This window comes from Ciona robusta, chromosome 2, assembly GCF_009617815.1.
Source record: "Ciona robusta chromosome 2, ASM961781v2".
Lineage (NCBI taxonomy): Eukaryota > Metazoa > Chordata > Ascidiacea > Phlebobranchia > Cionidae > Ciona > Ciona robusta.
Window position 1 is genome coordinate 5,345,818 of NC_143236.1, and position 26,126 is coordinate 5,371,943.

At 32.2% G+C, this 26,126-nt stretch overlaps 2 protein-coding genes across 4 annotated transcripts; both read left to right on the top strand.

Moving 5' to 3' along the window:
* Nucleotides 1-779: 779 nt before the first annotated feature.
* On the top strand, nt 780-25,957 carry LOC149740481 (uncharacterized). Its single transcript, XM_089872173.1, has 5 exons — nt 780-1,857; nt 23,276-23,490; nt 24,516-24,601; nt 25,104-25,269; nt 25,630-25,957. The coding sequence occupies exons 1-5, from the start codon at nt 1,682-1,684 to the stop codon at nt 25,752-25,754; spliced, it is 768 nt and encodes a 255-aa protein (XP_089728299.1). The 5' UTR covers nt 780-1,681; the 3' UTR covers nt 25,755-25,957.
* On the top strand, nt 3,136-22,957 carry LOC149740482 (uncharacterized). Of its 3 annotated transcripts, XM_089872141.1 has the most exons (14): nt 3,140-7,884; nt 8,042-8,096; nt 8,478-8,507; nt 11,239-11,271; nt 11,802-11,834; nt 12,093-12,158; nt 12,552-12,605; nt 16,675-16,728; nt 16,930-16,977; nt 17,156-17,206; nt 17,264-18,579; nt 18,717-19,202; nt 19,382-19,582; nt 19,926-22,957. In XM_089872141.1, coding segments are annotated over exons 2-14 (2,502 nt in total). In that variant the 5' UTR covers nt 3,140-7,884; nt 8,042-8,094; the 3' UTR covers nt 20,054-22,957. The 3 variants fall into 3 exon arrangements, with proteins under 3 accessions (XP_089728268.1, XP_089728269.1, XP_089728267.1); XM_089872142.1 differs by lacking the exon at nt 11,802-11,834 and having other exon boundaries at nt 3,136-7,884; XM_089872143.1 differs by lacking the exon at nt 11,239-11,271 and having other exon boundaries at nt 3,137-7,884.
* Nucleotides 25,958-26,126: the final 169 nt, after the last annotated feature.

Below are 26,126 nucleotides of genomic sequence, written 5' to 3' on the forward strand. Positions count from 1 at the left end.
TTTACTGGTTTTTGTTCTTTGAGTGGAGTCACGCAATGGATCAGCCTTGCTTAGCCTGGGGTAAATTCACCCCCGAGGGTTTTTATCTTGTCTTAGGGGGTAAATGAGCTACCAATCAAAATATCCATATCGGTTGATGGAAAATTGTGCCAGCTGTAGGTATTGGTAGCCTAAATAAGCAGCATTTTGTATATAAGGGGGAAATGTGATGTTCATCTTTTGTTGGAAGGGTAAAACACACACAAATAAGGTTTAAAACCAAGCGGTCCTAATCACAGTAAAAATCTATAAAATATGTATTGTTTGGCGGAAGAAGATGGGACACCATTAGCACCCAATATCCAAATATCTTGATCGTGTTTTAAACAATTAACAGCGGTCTATGGAAGTCGATCACGTTGGTAAGGATACGGTTTTATAATTCTTTGAGTTCTCCCATCTCCCCCAGTCTACCAGTTACGATCTTAGTTGAATTATAATTGTTGACTCTATAATTTACGCAACTGTACCAAGACGTTAGTTTTAATTATTTTTTTTAAACATGTTGTTTCTCCATTTCAGCTTTAATATTTGTAAATATTTCTTTGATTTTCTGCTAAAAAGAAATATCTTAGTTTAGCATTACTTTCATAAGAAATGATATATAAGGTTCCTGATGCGTGGAAGCTAACTTGGTTCGCAAGCTTTGTGATTAGCTTTGTGTTTATTAATATCATAACACCTATAATCGTCATTACAGATATAGATATAAAGCCGAGGACAGCTTGTCACCATTATGACTGCGTACACTGCTTGATCATGGTGTACATATTGTATTGTAGTTGCGCTTAATTAAGAATCGGTGGCGATTTTCCGGTCAATCTGCTGTAGCAATAATTGCACCGAATTGTTTGGCCTTGCAGGTTCAGACTATTGCGGGTTGCAAGCGTTACAGTTGCATTTTGCTTTAGGATAAATTAGGATTATAGTAGCTTGTAAGAAACGTAGATTAGAGAGCCAGGTTTATTCTCTATGGCTTTATAACTAATAGAATGGGGGAGATAGGACACCTTTTCATTCATTTTCTACTTCCATTTGGTAGTAAACAAAGATCATTAAAAAAAATATAAAACTGTATTCTTATTACGACTCATAGGCCGTTGTTAATTGTTTAAAACAAGATCAGGATGCTGGAATCTTATGTGCTAAAGGTGTCCCATCTTCCCCCACAGTACTATATTATTGTCTCCGTTTACATTTTTTGGAAGAGAAATGCTAAGAATGCGGATTGACCTTTTACCAACATGAGATGATGAAATTGTAAAGTATAGCGGGAAAACAACGGATTTACTGTTGGCTTGTCTGGTCTGCTTCCTTTACTTACAGCTTACTTAGCTTTGAAATAACGAGGTAGAATTTGCAGGAAGTAACAACATGCCTTGACTGTTATGGCGTAACAATTAAACGTGACGTAGTTTCCTTTACTCCCGGCTTGAGCGGATTTGTGTTGAGGAAAAATAAAAGTTCGTGAGATGTTAACGGTGCATATATAAAGCGAAAACTGTTTTTCAAACTGTTTTACTGTGTCTAAGGTTTCATACATGGAAACTTAGAGGCTTTAGAACTGTACCGTACTTAAAGGTTTTTGTTGCATTAGTTTCAACGTAAAATAGCATTTGTAAGTTATATTTCTGTCATTAAAATGTTGGAAACAGAAAACCGCATATCGAGCTACACGAAAAGTTCTGGGTGTTCGAGTGATATTGGTTGTGATGATCTGGCAAAAGTAAAAGCGTTGTCTAAAAAGCTCAAGCTGTCGACCAGACGCAGGTCTGTACTGCAATGGCAAACCACGATCGGCGAGAAGCATTGTTTGAGGTAAGACATAATATGGTTGTATCAGATTTATAGATTAGTTGTCTAATCTAAAATACTTTTTGATACGGAAAGCATTCGTGTTATTAATCATAAATTTAGTGAAGCGCGCTGTATGATACGTGGGCGATATGTGTAACGCCCACTGCACACAGTGTTCAGCTATTACTATTTTGCTAATAATGTACCTGTTTCTACAGCAGCATACGCTTCGTATTGATTATATTATTGTCCAAACTAACCGCCCCTGCACTGTTAGTACTGCTGTGGGGGAAGACGGGACACTTTTAGCACAAAATATCAAAATGTTCTAATCGTGTTTTAAACAATTAACAACGGTCTATATGGGTATGGTATAGCCTATCTAAGCCAATGCATTTCTGAAATTTTGTTTCTAAATTTGTTTCTCCGAAACGAAATATGTTTCTAATTGCACTATTTTGTTTCCAGAAACAAAATTTTAGAAACGTTTTTTTTCAAAAGAAACAAACAACTTTGTTTATGTTGTAAAAATTAAAATTTGTTTCTGAACAATTTATTTCGTTTCGCACACTGGATGGCAACAAAGAGTAGTATTTACTGTAAATCCGCACTGGTCTTCCTAATATGATATTATTATTACCAGAAACATAAAAAAGTGTTTCTGAAACAAAATAATATGTTTCTATGGAAACAAAATAACCTGTTTCTATGGAAACAAACTAACGTGTTTCTGAAACAAAATAAACTGTTTCTACGGAAACAAAATAAACTGTTTCTACGGAAACAAAATAAACTGTTTCTACGGAAACAAAATAAAGTGTTTCTACGGAAACAAAATAAACTGTTTCTACGGAAACAAAATAAACTGTTTCTACGAAAACAAAATAAACTGTTTCTACGGAAACAAAATAAAGTGTTTCTACGGAAACAAAATAAACTGTTTCTACGGAAACAAAATAACATGTTTCTACGAAAAAAAATAAACTGTTTCTACGGAAACAAAATAACAGGTTTCTAAGGAAACAAAATAAACTGTTTCTACGGAAACAAAATAACATGTTTCTACGGAAACAAAATAAACTGATTCTACGGAAACAAAATAAACTGTTTCTACGAAAAAAAATAAACTGTTTCTAAGGAAACAAAATAAAGTGTTTCTACGGAAACAAAATAAACTGTTTCTACGGAAACAAAATAACATGTTTCTACGAAAAAAAATAAACTGTTTCTACGGAAACAAAATAACAGGTTTCTAAGGAAACAACATAAACTGTTTCTACGGAAACAAAATAACATGTTTCTACGGAAACAAAATAACATGTTTCTACGAAAAAAAATAAACTGTTTCTACGGAAACAAAATAAAGTGTTTCTACGGAAACAAAATAAACTGTTTCTACGGAAACAAAATAACATGTTTCTACGAAAAAAAAACTGTTTCTACGGGCACAAAAAATAACATGTTTCTACGAAAAAAAAAACTGTTTCTACGGAAACAAAATAAATTGTTTCTAGGAACAAATAAATTGTTTCTAGAAACAGTATAATGCGTCTTTACAAACTGAAACCAAGTTTTTTGTATCTGTGTATATCAATATGCTTCTTCAGAAACGGATTATTTTGATTTAGAATATAGTACATCTCTAATTCACTCAATTAATCCGCGATATATAGTACAAGGGGGGGAGATGGGACACTTATAAGCACTCTGTATATACCTTTTAGGTTGAAATGTAAACATGAATTATGAAATTAACGTCCGTGTTTTTGTAAACATGGACCATTTTCATGTGTATTATATGGGTAAAAATAGCCATATATGGAAACACGAAATTTAACATCGTATACTTCCTTTAAGCAACTCTATGTCGATTATATATAATATTGTTTTGCGTCTATTGCAATTTTTTGTTTTCGTTTCTACAGAAACAAAATGTTTCGTTTTGAGAAACAAAAATGTTGCTAAATTCGTTTCTGTGACAATAATTCGTTTCTACAGAAACGTAATATTTTGTTTGTAGAAACGAAAATACCGATTTAGTCTAATGTTTATTAAATGAATTGTAGCATTAAACAAAATATTTATATAGCATGAAATTTCAGGTGCTACCGTCTTGATTTATAATAAACCTGCTGTGGTGTAAAAATGGTAAAATTTATGATTAGCCTAAGTTATCACGTGTCACCCACTTTTAATATTTAAACCTCTATCAGTAAATGAAAAACCTCAATTTAATTTACATTTCAAGATTTAAACATTTTATAAGAAATGTATGCAGTTTGCTAAATGAAATATTTGCAAGAAGTATATAGGTCATTTAAATATTTCAATTATATCACGATTACAAGTTTTAAAAAAGAAATGATATTATTAGTTATTAAAACGCTGGCATCCACGATGGTATGTTCATTCTTTATCGGTATAATTACTATAGCGTAGTTAATGAACATGTTAAAACGTCATAAATAGGTTTCCATAATCACGCTTAATTATTGTTTAAGATTTAATAATCGTATTGTTTTGTTGCCAACTTGTAAAACGTGCTGCTACGTCGCTTACGCCACAATTTTGAATTGTCGCATCTATTTATATTATTAGAACTTTCATCGTGTAAAAAAATAATTCTTTATATACCATTTATTTTAAAATGTAAACATGAATTATAAAATTAACGTTCGTGTTTTTGTAAACATGGACCATTTTCATGTGTATTATATGGGTAAAAATAGCCATATATGGAAACACGAAAGTTAACATCGTATACTTCTTTTAAGTAAATTTATGTCGATTATATTGTAGCGGTTGAGTGTGCTTCAAGCACAGATTTTTAATATTTTAATTTATCCAAAATTTAATTAATGCTTAAAGATAGAATATGAAACAGTTGTGTTGCGTAACTATTACATCTGGGGTAACTGTGTTTATGATTAAGCGGCACATCTTGCGTTTTTAGAAACTGTATGCCCAGTCCGCTCGTTTGTCGAACTGACGCCACTTTTCAGTGTAAAACGTTCTTTCCTGTTACTGCTTTTGCACACATGTTTTATGCTATAAAAGCCCTCGTATATTCTGTGTTGACAGGGCAGTGGGAGCTTTCTTATACTCTTGCTGTCCCCACGTTTGTCTCTAGCCTAATGCCGCTCGTTTGTCACCTAATAAACTGAGTTGTCGACCTTGTGTTATACAGTCGTTACGTTAAGATGGACGCGACAATTGGACTTGTTCCTGCACCGTCAACAATATGTAATACTGTTTTGCGTCTATTGCATTTTGTTGTTGTTTTCGTTTCTACAGAAACAAAATATTTCGTTTTGAGAAACAAAAATGTTGCTAAATTCGTTTCTGTGACAATAATTCGTTTCTACAGAAGCGTAATATTTTGTTTGTAGAAACGAAAATACCGATTTAGTCTAATGTTTATTAAATGAATTGTAGCATTAAACAAAATATTTATATAGCATGAAATTTCAGGTGCTACCGTCTTGATTATAATAAACCTGCTGTGGTGTAAAAATGGTAAAATTTATGATTAGCCTAAGTTATCACGTGTCACCCACTTTTAATATTTAAACCTCTATCAGTAAATGAAAAACCTCAATTTAATTTACATTTCAAGATTTAAACATTTTATAAGAAATGTATGCAGTTTGCTAAATGAAATATTTGCAAGAAGTATATAGGTCATTTAAATATTTCAATTACATCACGATTACAAGTTTTAAAATATAATCGATATTTTTAATTATTAAAACGCTGGCATCCACGATGATATGTTCATTCTTTATCGGTATAATTACTATAGCGTAGTTAATGAACATGTTAAAACGTCATAAATAGGTTTCCATAATCACGCTTAATTATTGTTTAAGATTTTATAATCGTATTGTTTTGTTGCCAACTTGTGAAACGTGCTGCTACGTCGCTTACGCCACAATTTTGAATTGTCGCATCTATTTATATTATTCAAACTTTCATCGTGAAAAAAATAATTCTGTATAAACCATTTAATTTAAAATGTAAACATGAATTATAAAATTAACGTTCGTGTTTTTGTAAACATGGACCATTTTCATGTGTATTATATGGGTAAAAATAGCCATATATGGAAACACGAAATTTAACATCGTATACTTCCTTTAAGCAACTTTATGTCGATTATATATAATATTGTTTTGCGTCTATTGCAATTTTTTGTTTTCGTTTCTACAGAAACAAAATATTTCGTTTTGAGAAACAAAAATGTTGCTAAATTCGTTTCTGTGACAATAATTCGTTTCTACAGAAACGTAATATTTTGTTTGTAGAAACGAAAATACCGATTTAGTCTAATGTTTATTAAATGAATTGTAGCATTAAACAAAATATTTATATAGCATGAAATTTCAGGTGCTACCGTCTTGATTTATAATAAACCTGCTGTGGTGTAAAAGTGGTAAAATTTATGATTAGCCTAAGTTATCACGTGTCACCCACTTTTAATATTTAAACCTCTATCAGTAAATGAAAAACCTCAATTTAATTTACATTTCAAGATTTAAACATTTTATATAAGAAATGTATGCAGTTTGCTAAATGAAATATTTGCAAGAAGTATATAGGTCATTTAAATATTTCAATTACATCACGATTACAAGTTTTAAAATATAATCGATATTTTTAATAATTAAAACGCTGGCATCCACGATGATATGTTAATTCTTTATCGGTATAATTACTAATAGCATAGTTAATGAAGAATGAACATATAAAAACGTCATAAATAGGTTTACGTAATCACGCTTAATTATTGTTTAAGATTTAATAATCGTATTGATTTGTCGCCAACTTGTGAAACGTGCTGCTACGTCGCTTACGCCACAATTTTGAATTGTCGCATCTATTTATATTATTAGAACTTTCATCGTGTAAAAAAATAATTCTTTATATACCATTTAATTTAAAATGTAAACATGAATTATAAAATTAACGTTCGTGTTTTTGTAAACATGGACCATTTTCATGTGTATTATATGGGTAAAAATAGCCATATATGGAAACACGAAATTTAACATCGTATACTTTGTAACTTTATGTCGATTATATATAATATTGTTTTGTCAGACGAATCGACGTGATAAATGGCGATAACGAGGTTATAATGAATGAGGTTACAATTGGGAGCATCGGCGCTAACTCGGTTAACCGCAGGGTGCATCCGCCGCGTTAACGGAAAGTTAGCGCGCGACGTCAAACATTGAGGTCAATATTGGGGACAACAGAATTTGTGTGACGTAATACTACGACGGGCCGCTACATTTCCATGCTAATAATGTATTTTTGTTTAAAACAACGTGTGATATAAAAATATTACAACCTATTCAGTAAATGCATTTTATTCGTGTTGTATTTTCTCCAGGTTAGACTGCCACGAAATCTCGCTTAAGAAAAAATTTCAAACAATGAACCAAGTTGTGTTGTTCAAATATTTCTTCGATTAAATCGAAACATGGTTTCAATTTAAAAAGAATTACATTGAATATCAATTGCGCTTACTAGAGACGATCATATATGTGTCAATTAATTGTTACTGCTGCAGTTTTAGTTGTGTTTTAATAACCAAAATCTTTTATCAGACTGGATCGTGGTGGTAGTCATTAAAAAACACTATACAACTTGTATCCTGTTCCCACTTCTCTTTTGCTCTTTTTCTCAAAGAGCAAAAGAGAAATCTTTCCCGTATCTTTCATTTTATCGGTCACGCTTTATCGATCTTGTTCGTGGCTTTAATTAAGTCCCATAAAAAGAAAAGAATAGAAGAGAAACGTAACTGTCAGGTTCCTTCTGCCTTCTTCTCTAATTGGTTGAGCTTTTTGCCCGCCATTTTACTGTAAACATTTAACCAATCATACCGCACGTTCACAGTCACGTGATATTTTCTCTGAGCTGTTAATGTTAAAAATTAATTAGTTCTTACAGACCACGTTTTAGAATTTTAAAAACAAGAATTAATTTTTCAGCATATCTGAAGTGATCGTATTTTAGTGGAAAAATTACAATACTTGGCGGAAGGTAAATTCAGTATATATATATATATATATATGTGTTATTCACGTGTGCGTGTTTTGAAATTATATATTTAACAGTGCTTGTATATAGGGACGAGGCTTGAATTATTACATTAGTTTACGTTTTTCCTGTTCTTAACCACTTAATTTCTACTTTACAGTGCAGATATAATTCAATTTAGGATCATTGATAGACCATCTTCATCAGAATATTATGTAAGTTTAATACATTTACAATGCTTTTTAAAATTTGGGTAATTATGTTAGTCGTGTGGACCAATCTGTTCCTATAGCAAACTTGTGATGGCAAGCATGATTTTTCCAAATCAAACGGCTTTTTCAACATGAAATATAGAATCGATTTGTTAAAATTTTTACTGTGTTTATAAAACAGCCTCCTTAATGTAAAGGAAAAAAAACACTTAAAATAGTTTATATATTTATATGTTTTTAATATTCTTATCCGATATTAATATTATAAACATGCCACTAAATCATAAACAACTATGCTACAGATACAATAAACTATGTACATATATATAATTGCTAATTAATATCCAGTACAACGATGCATATAATGACATTATTTAATATTAGGGAGATTGTCAGCAGTGAGAGTAGTGATAGGTGAGTTTTTTATGTTAATCTATATAATAAAAAAGAAACATTGATTCTTCTCTATTGGTATTTGATGGGGATGTGCCGAGCTGAGCCCAAACTAAAAAGCTCGTGCCCGAGCGTATCATTTTTTGGCACTATGTTGAAAATTGGGCCGAGTGCCGAGCCTTATGCTGTTGATATAATGTTGCATGCGAGAGCGGAAAATAACAATCGTGTAAATTGTAATTATGTTGAAAACAATTGATTTATAATTGAACTGCTATTGTGTTGCAAATAATCGGCATGTCATTCCCTTCTATGTAGAAATAAACTAAACTTGATAAAAACCATTGCGACAGATGGGCGGGCATATTTTTGGATCGATACTCTGTGCCACGAAAGATTTTTTTCTGCGTACACTTTTAGAAATTTCAACGTCAAAATAATACGTATCGCTAGCAGACACTGGCACATTTTAAGAAGAAACAGAGTGTTTCTTTTTTGACAATCGGGCGCGGACTGGGTAGTGAATAAGAGGTAACATTGACATTGTAAAAAAATTATAAAATTGAACATTCACTGTGTATGTGGTATGCTCGCTCGCGGTCAACGAGACATTGTGTATTCCTGCTCTGGGATACACAATGTGCGGTAAGCGGAAATTACCTTTTTAGCTTACGTATACATATAATAAGTATTTTCAAGTGTAATAAAAAACAGAAAACATTCGATTCTCTCCCCAAGTAATAAACAAAAATAATGTTTAGTCTGGAGGAACAATATTTATCATACCTTGATCATTGATGTCCAGAAAAGATTGTAGGATTTCTATGATTATTTAAAAAAACATTTGCGGGGCAATAAAAAACAATGGTTTCAAAGGCAACTTAACTTAATTAAAAGAAAAAATATTTACAGTGGAAGTACAGGGCAATAATACAAATAGAAGTCTTACAACTTATGCATTATGTAGTCTATATTTTCTCAAAAACATCAACTTTTCCTCTTTTTTCCACAAAGGCAAAATATCTCCTACACACATTTAACAGCCTTGTTTTAATGCTTTTCTTTTATAATTTATAACTACTTCCTTTAATCATAAGCTTACCCATAAATACCATTTTTTTAGACTGAAAACAAAGTTCATAATTTAACTAAGATTTATTTATTTAAGATTTAAGTGAAAAAGTTTGATTTAACTAAGTGAAAAAGTTTTTGGGAGAATCTGAATGACTTCTCGACATAATCTCAACTAAATCCTGCAACACAATCATAAAAATTACCTGAAACTGTAACTGAACAGTCTCAATCTAAAACGTAAACTACATCATCAGAAAATGTAGACAAAGCTGTAAAATATTTGTTTTTTGATACTTAATTATCTTTAATTAAATGAAAACAATCTGCATACATAACTTTAAAATCAATTTTATCACAAAGTTAATATTGGTTGGGGTAAAAAAAAACAAAAAAAAACAGTTTTTTCCCCTTTCCATAAGACAATTTTGAGGTAAAAAAAAACAAGAAAAAAAAGTATAAAAAGTTCGAAAAATTTAAAATTAAAATATACCAGCAGCAAGGTACTTAAATATGTTACAAATAACTGCATTCATATAAGGTTTATCACGAAAGGCCTTCTCACAAAAAAAGTTTAGCAAACCCCATAAAAAGTTTTTATCAAATTTCTCGTCTAATCTGCTTGCCGGTGTCAAAATACCCAATAAAATATCAAGTTAATGTATGCCCGTTTGTAAATTTTGTCGCATTTCCTTTGTCGATTTACCGTTCCTGTGACTAGGGAGACGCAGCATGTATATATGATAATATAGATAACGATTGAAATAACTTGCGCAATCTGTCACATATATTAAAAGCAGTCGTATTGTAGTTGATTTTAAGTCACAGAATTTTAAATCAACTTCAAACGATCGTTACTTTGACGCACGCAGTTATTCGTTTAGAGCTGCGTAAACGAAAATATGTATAATATTTCTGAGGCGGGTGTTCAAACACCAAACAGCCCCTCTAAATCCGGCACTGATGTGACGTATTATGACGTCAGAATGATTAAGTGTCTCGCCAGAATTTGGATGTCGAAATTTGCGCCCGGCGACACCTGGCAACGAATCGCAGCACTGTATATATATATATTTAATTAGTTTGTTGGAGTGCTGGACTATATCAAACATTATTGGCTGTTCATGATTTGAACATTAAGCCCGCGGTTCCCAAAGTGGGCGCCGCGGCGCACTAGTGCGCCGACGCAACTCGTCAAGTGCGCCGTGAAAATTTGCAGAAACATTTCCAATTTAGCATGGTCGAGATATTTGATTTGTATTAATATTTTATTGCAATATAAATTGTTGTTTTATATAAAAATCCAACGTGTTTGTTCAATAATAAAATTTAAAAAGTTTGTTTTCGCATTTCTATTTGTACAGTAGATTTGTATATTACGTAACAATGCCAATTATTTCTTTCGGTTTGCAATAATCATGTCCAGACTGTGGTACAACACTTTTCATATGCTTAAGTTTCATATGCTTAAACGAGCCGAATCTTAAAATACACGATAAAACTGTAAAAATGCGTTTTTATTTCTAAGACCTTTGGCTAAGTGCGCCGCAAACATTTTGAATAGCTCAAGTGGCGCCGGGTGAAAAAAAAGTTTGGGAACCACTGCATTAAGCTAATTGTAGGATTAATAAAATGTTTACCATTATACACCTCTTCTATTTTTAATTTGTTTTATTTTTAGTGATACGGACTCGTTTTTATCACCTTTTGATTGGTAAGAACTTCAATTGTTTTAAATATTTTCATTCATTGAGTACCATTTACTACATTAATCAATAAATAATTAGTTTGTCTATTTGATATTGGGTGCTATTTAAAGTTCTGGGCTTTTGTTAACTGTTAATGTAGTATTGTTTTCTTTCTATGGAGGAAAAACAAACTAAACATTGATAGGATGTATGTTTAGATTCATTCGTTTAGAGCTGCGTAAACGAAAATATGTATAATATTTCTGAGGCGGGTGTTCAAACACCAAACAGCCCCTCTAAATCCGGCACTGATGTGACGTATTATGACGTCAGAATGATTAAGTGTCTCGCCAGAATTTGGATGTCGAAATTTGCGCCCGGCGACACCTGGCAACGAATCGCAGCACTGTATATATATATTTAATTAGTTTGTTGGAGTGCTGGACTATATCAAACATTATTGGCTGTTCATGATTTGAACATTAAGCTAATTGTAGGATTAATAAAATGTTTACCATTATACACCTCTTCTATTTTTAATTTGTTTTATTTTTAGTGATACGGACTCGTTTTTATCACCTTTTGATTGGTAAGAACTTAAATTGTTTTAAATATTTTCATTCATTGAGTACCATTTACTACATTAATCAATAAATAATTAGTTCGTCTATTTGATATTGGGTGCTATTTAAAGTTCTGGGCTTTTGTTAACTGTTAATGTAGTATTGTTTTCTTTCTATGGAGGAAAAACAAACTAAACATTGATAGGATGTATGTTTAGATTCATTCTAATAATATATATATATATATACTATAACTGTATTATACATATACCTTTTTATTGCAGTGAGGAGGATCTTTTTCTTTGCACTGATTATAACAATGCAGATACTAGTGCTTCTTCAGACTCAAGGTTTGTATTTATGTATAACCAAATTTGCAAATAATTCATTATACACCTCATATCATGGTTAATGACGATAGAGAGCATTTGTACTGTAAAATGAACACACACAGCAAATTCATGATCTAAAATATTAATTAATAATACATTTATAGGCCTATACAATTAAGTTAATCGGTATCGGTGGAAAAAGTTGATATCGGTCGGTCTCTCATTTAAACATATTTTCTTTGCTAAAAATCCAAATAACCTTAAGCAAATATTTAAGCTGCATGAAAATCTGATTAATGCGATATCTGATATGCATTATTCGACTTCCCACTTCATTTGGATAACTTAGAGGTTAAGCCCCAATAAACTTTAGTGTAAGTACAAGATTCATTTTTACATTTGTGATTTCAGAAGCTTTAAAGAAGTTAAAGATCAATTGGACGGGCTTACAAGACGCTTGGACAAGTATTATATATATTTTTTTATGTTCTAAATCTAATATATAGTCAAGTGGGGTAATAAAAAACAGAAAATATAAACTTTCGATTTTCCCCCAAAGTAATAAATAAAAATAAAATATTTTTAGTCTGGAGGAACAGTATCCATCATACCTTGATGTCCAAAAAAGATTGTAGGATTTCTATGATTACTTGAAATTTTATTCGAAATTTTGTGCTGTTTTTTTATTCCCCTGGCTTTGGGGTAAAAAAAACATTTGCGGGGCAATAAAAACAATGGTTTTAAAGGCAACTTAACTTAATCAAAAAAAAAAATAATAATAATTGAAGTACAGGGCAATAATACAAATATAATTCTTACAACTTAAGTATTATGCAGTCTATATTTTCTCAGAAACATCAACTTTTCCTCTTTTTTCCACAAAATCAAAATATCTCCTACACACTTTTAACAGCCTTTTTCTAAAGCTTTTCTTTTACAATTTATCATATTTACTGAACTACTTCCTTTTGAACATAGGCTTACCCACAAATAACATTTATTACTAAAAACAAAGCTCGTAAGTTTCATAACCTATATAAAGCACAAGAAGTAACTAGAGCACTACACTTGGTTTAACTAAATGGTAAAGGCTTTTGAAAATCTAAATGACATCTTGACTTTATCCGAACTAAATTTAAAATTCAGCCACATAATCATAAAAATGACCTGTAACTGAATAGGCTTAACGTAAAACATAAACTACACCATCAGAAAATGTAGGCAAAGCTGTAAAATATCTGTTTTTGATACTTAATTACCTTTAAAATCAATTAAACTATTAATTAAATTAAAATAATATACATACATAACTTTAAAATTAATTTTATCACCAAGTTAATATTGGTTGGTGTAAAATAAACAAAAAACAGTTTTTTTACCCCTTCCCATAATTTTTACCCCACAATTTTGGGGTAAAATAAAAACAAGAGAAAAAAGTATGAAATGTTCGTAAAATTTAAAATTAAAATATACCAGCAGCAAGGTACTTAAATATGTAGCACATACCTGCATTCATAATAAGTTTATCATGAAAGGCTTTCTCACAAAAAAAAGTTTAGGAAACCCCATAAAAAGTTGTTTTTGTCAATTTATTGTTTGATTTATTAATTTGTGTTTTACCGAAAAAATAATTACCACCTAGAATGAATGTTAGGATAAAAAATAAGCCAAATAAATGTCCTTTTTACCCACAAAAGCCGTTTGCGATAAAATGATTTTTTTAGTGGGCTAGGGGGGTTGTCCTTTCTTACCCCAATTACCCCATTGTTTTTCATTACCCCACTTTACTAAAAAAAAAACTACTTTTTTAAAGTGACTGAAAGTACTTCAACTTAATTTTTGCTTCTTAAATATTCGTTCAAACTGTGTGTTTATATAATTCTAAGTATGTAGTGTGTTTTAACATATTATGTGTTGTAAATTTTTCTTCCTAATTACATTCGTTACAGGAAAATGTCTCATTTATGCAGAGGTAGTCCTCAATTCCCTAGACCTTACATGTAATAATAATTATTAATAAACCAACCAAAACAGTACCATTTTAAAAATCTTAATATCTGGCATACTTTAATGGTGTCGTAATAGAACATGACTTGCTAGTTTGTTATGATTATGTATTTGATAATTTTTTATTAGTTTTATAATTAAAGTCCTGCAGGATTGTAAAAGTTGTAAATCCGGACGGTGATCGTTTAATTTTATTTAAAATCCGGACGTGTTATGTTTTACGTGCGTCTGTCACCCAAGCTACCAAATCTTGTTATAAAGCGTATTACTAACCATCACCACAGTCTAGTTCGGGCGCCTGTGCGATAGAAACGGTTGTTAAAGCTGCGATCTAATATTTTATGTTCGTCGCGTGTTCGTAATTATCAGCTAACGAATTCGCTCGAGTAACAAACATTGCCGTGCTGCAATTTGGTCATTTTGCGCTTAATTTTTACGCCACATGTCTTATTGCAACATAACTATTAACTATGACGTTTCATTACGTAACAATCGGGACGAATGTGCCCACTGTCCAACCAACCACGAGATCGAAACATCGTGTATGAGCATGGCGCCCCCCTCTGTTATAGAGGGCGCCATGTGTATGAGCGTCACATTTTTACGCTCTGCGCCGGCGTAGGAAATAAAGGAAGACGCATGCGGTAGCATACATTTAACACTTATCAACCGAAGCAATCGTTGTGAATTTATTCTTGTGAAAAATGACGTAATGAAACTCTGGTTCTCGTGCGGTGCCAACAAACGATGTTTTTTGGCTTCTGTCCAAGCTCGGCCGGGAAGATACTTTGTAATAATGTATTACAATTTGCGTTGGTTCCAATTTACTGATAGCGTCGCTCCTCGCTCTTATATTTGCACCAATTAAAAATCACATACACGCAATATACCTGCATTCAAAGTTTAAACTATTCTTGGTTGCTGGCTTAAAATATGTCGGGAATAAAACAATTATACGAAATATAGAAGCACATAAACCACAATTGTTTTCTTAAATTTTAATAGTTTATCAAAGGCATTATGACGTAATCATCGTTACATTTTTAATCCACGATGAACGTGCGTAAAACTTTTCATTTGTTTCTGCCGATTTGATACGTCGTTTTAATAAATGTAATATCATTTTAAATTCACCACAATCACTGTTCTATGCAATAAAAATGTTTTATTGGTTGTTCACATCAATATCTATTCTACTTTATGTGATAAATTATTGATACAGGATGTTTTGATTTCGCAGTTGGTTGAGCAGTGAGCACATACCTCCCGATTGTTATATTTTTAAACGTCATAATAAATAGTTACGCTGCAATAGGGCATGTGACGTAACAATTGATCGTATCGAAAACATGTTCCCAGGTTTTGACAGCAGCCAGAGACTCTCGTCTGTTTTTGTATTGCTAAAAATATTTTTACTTGATCATATTTAAATCGAAGTAACATTTGTCAGCTCCTATTTAATAGGCTGGGACAAAGTTAGTATTGACCAAGTTAGGAAACGGATTGTAAAACAATGAGTCTTGTTATCCATTGTCCCCGCGTCTGTGACGTCATAGTCGCAGCCATTACGGAGCCCACGGCATAGCATTTTTTTACTAATGTTATATCTTATCACAATAATAAACCTCACATAAAGAATCAAATTCTATTGAACACTCAATCGATTAAAGAGTAAAAAAACAGAAAATATCAAGTATACCAACCAATAACATAAAAGAACATGTTTAAAATATAAAAATACAAACAAAAACGCATAACATTAACATATACTGGTGTATCTAGCTGCAGTTTTGCATGTAAATTGCCGTGATTTTACTTTTTGGCTCACAAACTTAACACGTATACCCGGCAACGAAACTTAAGGTATCTTTATAAAATTTGCCTAATATCGAAGTGACATTGAGGAAAACAATACTGAGTTACTATTTTTGGTCCTCTGCTTGAATTAATAAGCTACCTTTTCTGCGTTCCGGGTCTTTATGAAATCGGAAAACGCAAACACCTTATCTGCTAGTACTTAAAAGCAGTTTGGAGCTGCATGTCCACTCATGTTAAATTATAAATGTAGTAAAGAATGGCTCTGTAGATTCGTAGGTATGATCTTATACTATTATGTAAACTAAGCTGATTGCTGCTAGTATTAATCGCCAACGTAAAGTATCCTGTTAAACCACACTGTACGCTGAAAACCAGTCAAAATACTAATTTACTCCACATTAATTCTTAGATTTAATATTATATAACAAGATTTATATTAGAAATTATATTTTAAATGTTAAAACAACCGCTATACGTGTTTTCTAGCGTTGTATCGCTTACAAGAACCAAATAAACACACGCCGACCATGCATTTGTATAGGCGATTCACGCTCTGTGGGCTCCGTAATGGCGGACACAAGCGCCGTTTCCTGACGTGACGTTGGGCTGGGTCGTATGTAAATTAACATTTAATCATACATTAGGTAGATTTTTGGTTAAACAATTTTATTTAAGATAATAATGTAATTGTTTTTTTTTATGATTTCAGAAGCTTACAAGAGATTAAAAATCAGTTGGACTCGCTCACAGGCCGCTTGGAGAAGTATGGTTTTCTATACTTTAAGAATTTTGTTTATGAATTCAAATATATATATATATATATATATTATGAACTAAAATAGTAAAATTAGCACTGCTTCTTTATTTTGACATCATTTCAAAAACAGCCTAAAATTTAGAGTATTTTTTACAATTAATTTAGTGTCTCCACTAATGTAACTAGTAATGTTTCATTGTGTTTAAGAGTGATTTCTGGGAGGGACAATGGGAAAACCAAGACAAAGACTCCAAGGTTCGTCTGATTTCATTTCAAATTTAATATATTGTTTCTTATATATTATATATATTATTATTAAATATTTATTATCTATATATATTATTTTTTTGTATTTGACTATATGTATTATTTTGATGGTATCATGATAATGTATGTACATATATAACTAATGCTATATTTTGTTATTTTCTAGGTGCAAATTTAGTACCAAAGGTAATCAAGAAAGAGTTTCTAAATCCGGAAGGTAAAGTGTAGTTTTGAAACTATTCATGTAATATTAGTAACAAATACTTAAATATAGAAAGTTTCGTCAGTGCCCCTATTGTTCCATGAAATTTGTGAATGTCACAACACACCACAGATTACACCATTCAAATCTTGATAAGACAGCCATGCTGTATGACAACAAGTTAAAGCAAGAAAATTCTGGAGAATATAAAAACTATACAGGCTATTCATGCATTCTCTGTCACCGAGTAGTAAAGTCTATCAAACTACATTGTCTATACAATCATAAAGAAGTAGATGTAAGAGCTGACAGTTTTAGACTATTTGAAATTAAATGCAGTTTAAAAGAAGGGGGGGAGCTGTACAATTTGGAAACTGTCTTATCTCATTATCAACAAGAGTTGGTAGAATTGGGTGTTGCAAAAAGAAACCCAACCACGAAAGAATCAGCAAAAACCTATGTTAATCAATTGAGTAAAATAATCACGTGTGAAGCAGACTTAAAATCACCAGGAATAATTTACCATAATATACAAAGTACCCTAACCGGAGAAGGTGCGGATGGCACAAAATACTCTTATCTTTGTACATTGAAAAATTTCATACAGTTTGTAGAGACACAGCATGAGAATTTTCATTCCGCTGAATTTAAAAAATTATTGAAGTACACAGACCATTGGCTCTTGCGGCAACGAACAAAAAAAGAACAGAGAGAAAATTTTGTGAAACAAAAATCAAGAAGCCAATTAAAAGAAATTAAAGATCCATTTTTACAAATTTTAAAATATGAAAAGAAATTTAAAGAAGTCATGCAAAGTATTCGAGAAGATCCCATACCAACGCCAGAAGGCGTCAAACACCTGTGCTCTGATATCTTTTTAAGAGTAGTGTGCAAATCTGGCTGCAGATCATCTGTACTGACTGGACTAACACTTGACGAACTAAATAATGCTCAAAAAACAGATATGGGAAATTTTAGTATTTACGTAAAAGACCAAAAGGAAAAGGCACAACATGGTTGCCTTGTCCTTTCTGAATTGGAGCTTAATGACTTAAAAGCTGCATCAGGACATTCATGGAAAGGAACGTCCTATTCAAATAAATTAAAAGCTTTTCCATCATTTATAAGTGACAGAGAAAAGATGTCCGCTTCCGAATTCAACAGTATCTGGAGAAAAAGATGCCAACTGGTGTTCGGGTCAGTCATCAGTGTGACTGCAGTTAGAAAGTTAATTACACGTGGTGTTAGCCAACTCCCGAAAGATGTTCAGGTGGCAGTAGCGAGGTCAAAAGGACATTCAATAGCTATCGCTGAAAAAGTTTATGATATATCAGATCCACACCAGTTAGTAGAAAAGGCAAGAATGACTTTGCAAACAATTGCTACAGGTTAGTTTTTCAGCAGTTCTCAGGTTTAGATTAATGTACATGTCTCTGTCAGTTTTTTAACTTATTCTTCTATAATAATAATAACCACTATGTTTTGATTAATTAATGACAAATGTAATAACTTCGTTTATCAACAGAAAAGTCTTCAATCGAAATTACAACTGGTCATAAGCCTTCATCTTCGGATGTAGAACCATGTGATGTGGGGTGCTCCTCTTCGGATGTAGCACCAGGTGATGTGGGGTGCTCCTCTTCGGATGTAGCACCAGGTGATGTGGGGTGCTCCTCTTCGGATGTAGCACCAGGTGATGTGGGGTGCTCCTCTTCGGATGTAGCACCAAGTGATGTGGGGTGCTCCTCTTCGGATGTAGCACCAGGTGATGTGGAGTGCTCCTCTTCAGATGTAGCACCAGGTGATGTGGGGTGCTCCTCTTCGGATGTAGCACCAGGTGATGTGGGGTGCTCCTCTTCAGATGTAGCACCAGGTGATGTGGGGTGCTCCTCTTCAGATGTAGCACCAGGTGATGTGGGGTGCTCCTCTTCGGATACCGAACCTATTGAAGCTGATATGCAATGTTCAAATGTTCCTGTTCAGTCTTACTTCAACTCAATTACAGACCAAGGTAAGTGTTTACTTAATAACCAACTACACTTTTGAATTTGTGTACAGATAATCTTAAATTGCTTAGTGTATGTTTAAACATTTTTTCATTCAAAACCATATTCTTTTTTAAGTTATTTTTGTATTATTTTGTGTTGTTGATGCTTTTCAGTTGATACCTTACAAAATTATTTTATTTAGACAATGTTACCATTCCTGCAAAGTTTATACGAGTGGTATTTTTGGACGATGCTGAACCTAAAGATGTATATCGTTTGAGAGATTTAAAAACTAAAGACAGAAAACGACTTAAATGTTTTGAGGACGTTTGTATGGAAGAAGAGTGCAAAGCAAGATGGGATGATAACTTGTTTTATCCTGCCAAAAGAGTTCCATTGTCTTGTAAGTTTTGTTCATATAATATTTTTTTGTATGGCACTGTTGTCACATACTCACTTTTTAACCATTAAATAAAGGATTCGAGGCTTTATTTTGCAGTTAACTGCCCTTAACGGGTCGTCTGAAGTTTTTTTGCATGTATAAAAGTTATATAAGGCTTGAGGTGTATGTTTTGTATGAAATATGACACTTGAAGAGGTCAGAGGATAAAGTAAATACCTATTTTCACATGTAAGAAATATTGTATAGCTATTTACAGAAGTATGTTTAACATGGTTTAAATATTTGTTTGGTTAGCATTTCATGTTCTTCTTAATTGTTGTCACAATGGTGCTGTTTTTTAAAGGGTCACCTCAAAAACGCTGCATTGTGCATTCGGACACGGACACGATGAAAGAGTCACCAAGAAAAAAGAGGAAAAGTTGTTCAAAAAAAAGAATGGACTTTTTCTATGAAAATTCTAGAGAATTCTGAAGTTTTTTAATAATCGTCAATTGGGGTAATATAAGACAAAATTCACAAATTTTCAGCATTAAAAAAATTTTTGTTAGTGTTTAGGAATAATATTTATCACACATGCCTATAAAAGATTGTGGGATTTCTATGATTGTTTAAAATTTTATTCGAAATCTTGTACTGTTTTTTTTATGTTCCTGACTTTTGGGATAAAAAAACGTTTGCGGGCAATAAAAAACAATGTTTTAAAAAGCAACTAAACTTAATTAAAAGAACAAATTAACAATGCAAAAACAAGGTAATAATACAAATATTAATCAGACAACTTATTACTTATGCAATATGCATTATGCGGTCTATTTTGTCTCATAAATATCAAAACTAACGCATTTCTAACAGCCTTGAACTAATGCTTCTCTTACAATTTATCATTTTTACTGAACTACTTCCTTTTAAACATAAGCTTACCCACAAATAACATTTATTAGACTAAAAACAAAGCTCGTAAGTTTCATAACCTATATAAAGCACAAGAAGTAACCGAAGGATTACATTTAATTCAACTAAATGACGTTCTAAATGACATCTGACTTAATTTAAACTAAATTCAGCAATATAATCATAAAAATGACCTGTAACTAAACAGTCTTAACCTAAACTACATCCTTAGAAAATATAGGCCAAGCTGTAAAATATCTGTTTTTGATACTATTATTTAAAATTAAATGCAGTTTAAAAAAAAGGGGGGGAGCTGTATAATTTGGAAGTTGTCTTATCTCGTTATCAACAAGAGTTGGTAGAATTGGGTGTTGCAAAAAGAAACCCAACCACGAAAGAATCAGCAAAACCTATGTTAATCAATTGAGTAAAATATTCACGTGTGAAGCAGACTTAAAATCACCAAACTATTCATGTAATATTAGTAACAAATACTTAAATATAGAAAGTTTCGTCAGTGCCCCTATTGTTCCATGAAATTTGTGAATGTCACAACACACCACAGATTACACCATTCAAATCTTGATAAGACAGCCATGCTGTATGACAACAAGTTAAAGCAAGAAAATTCTGGAGAATATAAAAACTATACAGGCTATTCATGCATTCTCTGTCACCGAGTAGTAAAGTCTATCAAACTACATTGTCTATACAATCATAAAGAAGTAGATGTAAGAGCTGACAGTTTTAGACTATTTGAAATTAAATGCAGTTTAAAAGAAGGGGGGGAGCTGTACAATTTGGAAGTTGTCTTATCTCATTATCAACAAGAGTTGGTAGAATTGGGTGTTGCAAAAAGAAACCCAACCACGAAAGAATCAGCAAAAACCTATGTTAATCAATTGAGTAAAATAATCACGTGTGAAGCAGACTTAAAATCACCAGGAATAATTTACCATAATATACAAAGTACCCTAACCGGAGAAGGTGCGGATGGCACAAAATACTCTTATCTTTGTACATTGAAAAATTTCATACAGTTTGTAGAGACACAGCATGAGAATTTTCATTCCGCTGAATTTAAAAAATTATTGAAGTACACAGACCATTGGCTCTTGCGGCAACGAACAAAAAAAGAACAGAGAGAAAATTTTGCGAAACAAAAATCAAGAAGCCAATTAAAAGAAATTAAAGATCCATTTTTTACAAATTTTAAAATATGACCATTTAACTTATTCTAAACTAAATTTAGCAACATAATAAAACTGACCTGTTGGGTTAAAAAAAACTAAAACAGAAAAAAACATTTTTTTACCCTTCCAATACGGCAATTTTGGGCTAAAAAAATCAAGAGAAATAGTGCAAAAAATATAATATGAATAATGTGTATATATGTATGAAATGTTTGCAAAAATTAAAATATATCAGAAGCAAGGTACTTTAATACATAGCAAATAACTGCATTCATATAAGGTTTATCATGAACAGCCTTCAGACAAAAAAATGCTCTTAGCAAACCCCATAAAAAAAATTGTCAATTTTTTGTTTGATTTACTAATTTGTGTCATACTGAAAATATAATTACCACTTAGAATGAAAGTTAGGATAAAAAATACGCTAAATTAATATAGTTTTTACCCACAAAAGCTGTTTGCGATAAAACTATTTTTAGCGGGCTAGGGGGGTGGTTGTCCTTTTTTACCCCAAGTACCCCATTGTTTTTATTACCCCACTTGATATATAGTTTATCAATTTCTTTCCGTATTGTGATTTGACTTAATGATTTGTTAGTGTTTCTAAAATAGATAATAGTTGAAAATTCCATTTTGATATTACCAATAAATTTCTATTTTGATATTACCAATTCTTTCTTCAAATTGTGATTTTTTTTATGTACATAGATTAATTTGGCAAAGTTTTCTTTTTTAAATTCAAATGTGGCGAATAATAATTTTTTTATTTCTTTCCGTATTGTGATTTGACTTATGATTTGTTAGTGTTTCTAAATTAGATAATAGTTGAAAATTCTACTTTGATATTACCAATAAATTTCTATTTTGATATTACAAATTCTTTCTTTAAACTGTGATTTTTTATGTACATAGATTAGTTTGGCAAAATTTTATTTTTTAAATTCAAATGTGGCGAATAATAATTTTTTTATACATAGAAAAACAATTGGTTTTTATCAATTTCTTCTTTTATTGTAATTTGATTTGGTAGTTTCTGTATTAGATAAATACATGTTGAATATTCCGATTCGTTTTTACTGATTTCTTCTTTAAAATTGTGATTTTATTTATGTACATAGATTAAAATTGAAAAAAATCAATGTGGCGTGGGATAATTTGTCTGTACATAGAAATACAAATCCGAGAATTGTTTAAGGGAGGTGGAGGGTAGTTCAATTCATAAACTCAGTCGATTATGACGATTACTTTATATTACACATCGTATTATGGTCGATGCAGTTAAGGAGAAAAGTTCAAAAATTTATATCATTTTTTCATTTATAGCTCCATGCTGCCATGTAACGGTAAAAGAAAAAAAATCAAAAACCAAGTAAGAAACAATTTTTGTAAAACGTATTGTTTTGTTTCCGGAAAATTGTTTCCAGCAAAAAGTGTTTCTCACCAGTACATAGGGACTCGTGAGGATACAGTTTTATATTTCTTTGAATGTTCTTGGTTTCCTACCAAATGGTACGAGAAAAAAGAATGAAAACGTGTCCTATCATTCCCCGCCCTGCTACACTATTGTTGAAAAACCTAAAAAATGTTGAATATGTTTTATGTTCGCCAGAAACTCTGTAACCGAAGACACACTCGAAGCTATCGTGGAACAAACTTCGCCCGTTCATGACGCCACAGAACCGAATTTTGTGACGTCATCGAGCATTTTAGAAAATGATGACGTAACAAATATGGTGAAACTCTGTCAACCAAACACACAAGATGTATCGGTCAATGAAACTAGTACAACAGACTGTATAGAACAGGAAACAACAAAAGATATAAGTAAATGACGTATATATAGTATGGTGGGGGAAGATGGGACTCCTTTGACACATAATAACCAAATATCCTGATCGTGTTTTAAAAAATTAACGGTCTATGGGAGCCGTGAGGATAAGGTTTTATAAAAAGTCGTTGACTGTTTGTTTACTACCAAATTGAAGAAGAAAATAGATTGAAAAGGTGTCCCATCTTCCCCCATCCTATTACAGTGAAGGTTGGGGAAGATGGCTCATGGTTTTCATTCTCTTATACCGCCCCATTTGATAGAAACTAAGAATATTTATAAAAATAAATAGGCGTTTCTTCACGCTGTTAATTGGTAAAAACAGGAATGGAAATATGGGATATTATATTAAAAACATATTCATCTTACCCCACAGTACTACATTTTAAATTTACGCATATTTTATGTCTGCTAACGTTTGTTTTATTTGGTTATGATTATTCTCTGAAAATACAGTCATCGCTATTCTCATAGCGATGCTGATTCATCCGCTAGAAGTTATCTGTATACTGTGGGGTAAGATGGGATACCGCTAGCACCTAAATCCCATATTTCCTGATCATTTTTCAACGCTATTTTAAGAGTTGCGAGGATACGGTTATATAAATAGGCAGTTATTTTTTGTTTACTATTAATTGGGACGATAAAATAAAATGAAAAAATGTACCGCCTTAGTGATCTTACCCTACCCTACACAACTGAGTAATTATTCTTTTTTACTATTAAATAGGGTTTCAGAAAGAATGAAAATAAAAACATGTACCATCTTGCCCCACGCTATTTAACTAAGTATTTTTTTTACTATTAAATAAGGTTTATACCATACTACCCCGCCCTACTATGTCTATACTATCCCGTAATATAAGCGCTTAGACCTTAGTACAAAAACTGTTCATGTATCATTAAACCAAAACATTTCTAACCTTAACGAGTGAATTCCTGCGGCGAGACACGTCAGGGTCTGGAATTTAGGCTTGGCCTGTTACCGCAATCAACACTTTATGACTGATTTTGTTTGCAGAACTTACGAAACCGGAACAACATGAGAAACTACCTGAACGTTGTAGAAATATCACCGATTCCCTTATCAGCATTCGTAGAGAATTGGTAAGAACAATGAATCAATCAGTTGCTACCAGGCTTGCTATTTAATCAGGCTTAAAAAACTTGTTATAAAAATACATAGTTCAACAGTAACCTATTTAAAAACAAGCAGTTCAAAGTAATCGAACACAAAATAAATGCATACAACAACTTGACTATAGTACAAACTAAATGCGTACACCAATTAACTATAGTACTACTGGCAAAACAACGCAAGAAAACTAAGAAACGTGGTAATAGAACTAAAGCGAAAAGCGAAAAACGTAAGAATGTAGATCACAAGACGGCGCGCGCGGTTTATTACAAGAGGCGGAATTCACTGCAATTAATGTAATCACATTTTCTTTGTGTTTCTTTGGGTCAGACATAGGCGCCACACGTGCATGAATGAATGTAAATTGCCTAATCCTCGAGTGATCGGAAAATGATATAAATGTATACGCCACTAGTTTTGATGGACAATTAATTACGGTGAAATGACTATAAGAAGTGATTATTTTGACAGATGTTGATGCGTATGGAAGATCACACTATTTCACGCAAACTGCTAGACATTCGTGAAGAGATGAAACGAATGCGAGTGAATCAAATGTGTGACGAACATGCCGCCATGTTGGATGACTTCTCATGGGAAATCGACGAAGAAGAACATTTAGATCTAAAACTAAAAGGTAGACAGTAGCCGCTCTCATAGTATAACTTAAGGTTTAACGCTTCACGGTCATGCTTTGGCGAAACAATTAATGTTAATTGGGCCGAACCAGTGGCCACTAATAAATTGTTTAAATTGTAAATCATGTTTAAAACAAATATTTACGCAGTTACATATACGTGGTAACTCGTAGCGGCACGAGGTGTATGAAACGTAACTTTCAATGACTGTTGTTGCCCCATCACACGAGGATAAATAAGTACCATTTATTCAAGATAGCTTCGTTTAAATGCAGCTTCAATTTGTAATGCTGGGAAACGTACATAAAATCGAAGCATTTTAATAATTAGCTATACTCATAACTAAACTTAAATTACAGCTGTGAGCGACCTTTCGAGTGCTCTTGTACGAAAACCTGATTCCTTGCTGTGGAGTTCCTCCCCGTTACGTCACATTGGAATCACAAAGAAGTCGATGGAGTTTCGAAGATTTTCTGTCATTTGAAAATATTTTTCCAACTTTTTGTTCTATTTCTTAAAAGTTTTTTTTTGTAGATTGTTCTTTTATTCTTGTTTCGGTATTTCTTTATATTTTGTTGCTGCTGTTTCGTTGTTAAACTAAACGCAATTATAGATTATCGCTTGGAGACGCACGGTTTATAAATAAGACCGCTTATGTCGCAAGGAGTATAAATTAAAAAGACGGGATTGAGAGTGGAAAATAAACCCAAGACAAAATGTCTAGGGTTCGCCTAGAAAGCTATTGAATAGAAAGAGAAATGACCGCTAAAGACAAAATATTCGTCCGCAACGGAAATGAACTGCATAAATATGTCTATGAGAGTTCTATTTAAATGACGCTGCAAATAGTCATGTC

What these genes read in the sequence shown, in the direction of transcription:
- LOC149740481 (XM_089872173.1), top strand. Translation starts at nt 1,682, where the DNA reads ATGTTGGAAACAGAAAACCGCATATCGAGCTACACGAAAAGTTCTGGG. An exon ending in GGCGAGAAGCATTGTTTGAG is followed by an intron (nt 1,858 to 23,275) that starts GTAAGACATAAT and finishes TATGTTCGCCAG; the next exon opens with AAACTCTGTAACCGAAGACA. An exon ending in GGAAACAACAAAAGATATAA is followed by an intron (nt 23,491 to 24,515) that starts GTAAATGACGTA and finishes TTTTGTTTGCAG; the next exon opens with AACTTACGAAACCGGAACAA.
- LOC149740482 (XM_089872141.1), top strand. An exon ending in AGTGCTTCTTCAGACTCAAG is followed by an intron (nt 12,159 to 12,551) that starts GTTTGTATTTAT and finishes TTGTGATTTCAG; the next exon opens with AAGCTTTAAAGAAGTTAAAG. An exon ending in CAACTCAATTACAGACCAAG is followed by an intron (nt 19,203 to 19,381) that starts GTAAGTGTTTAC and finishes TATTTTATTTAG; the next exon opens with ACAATGTTACCATTCCTGCA.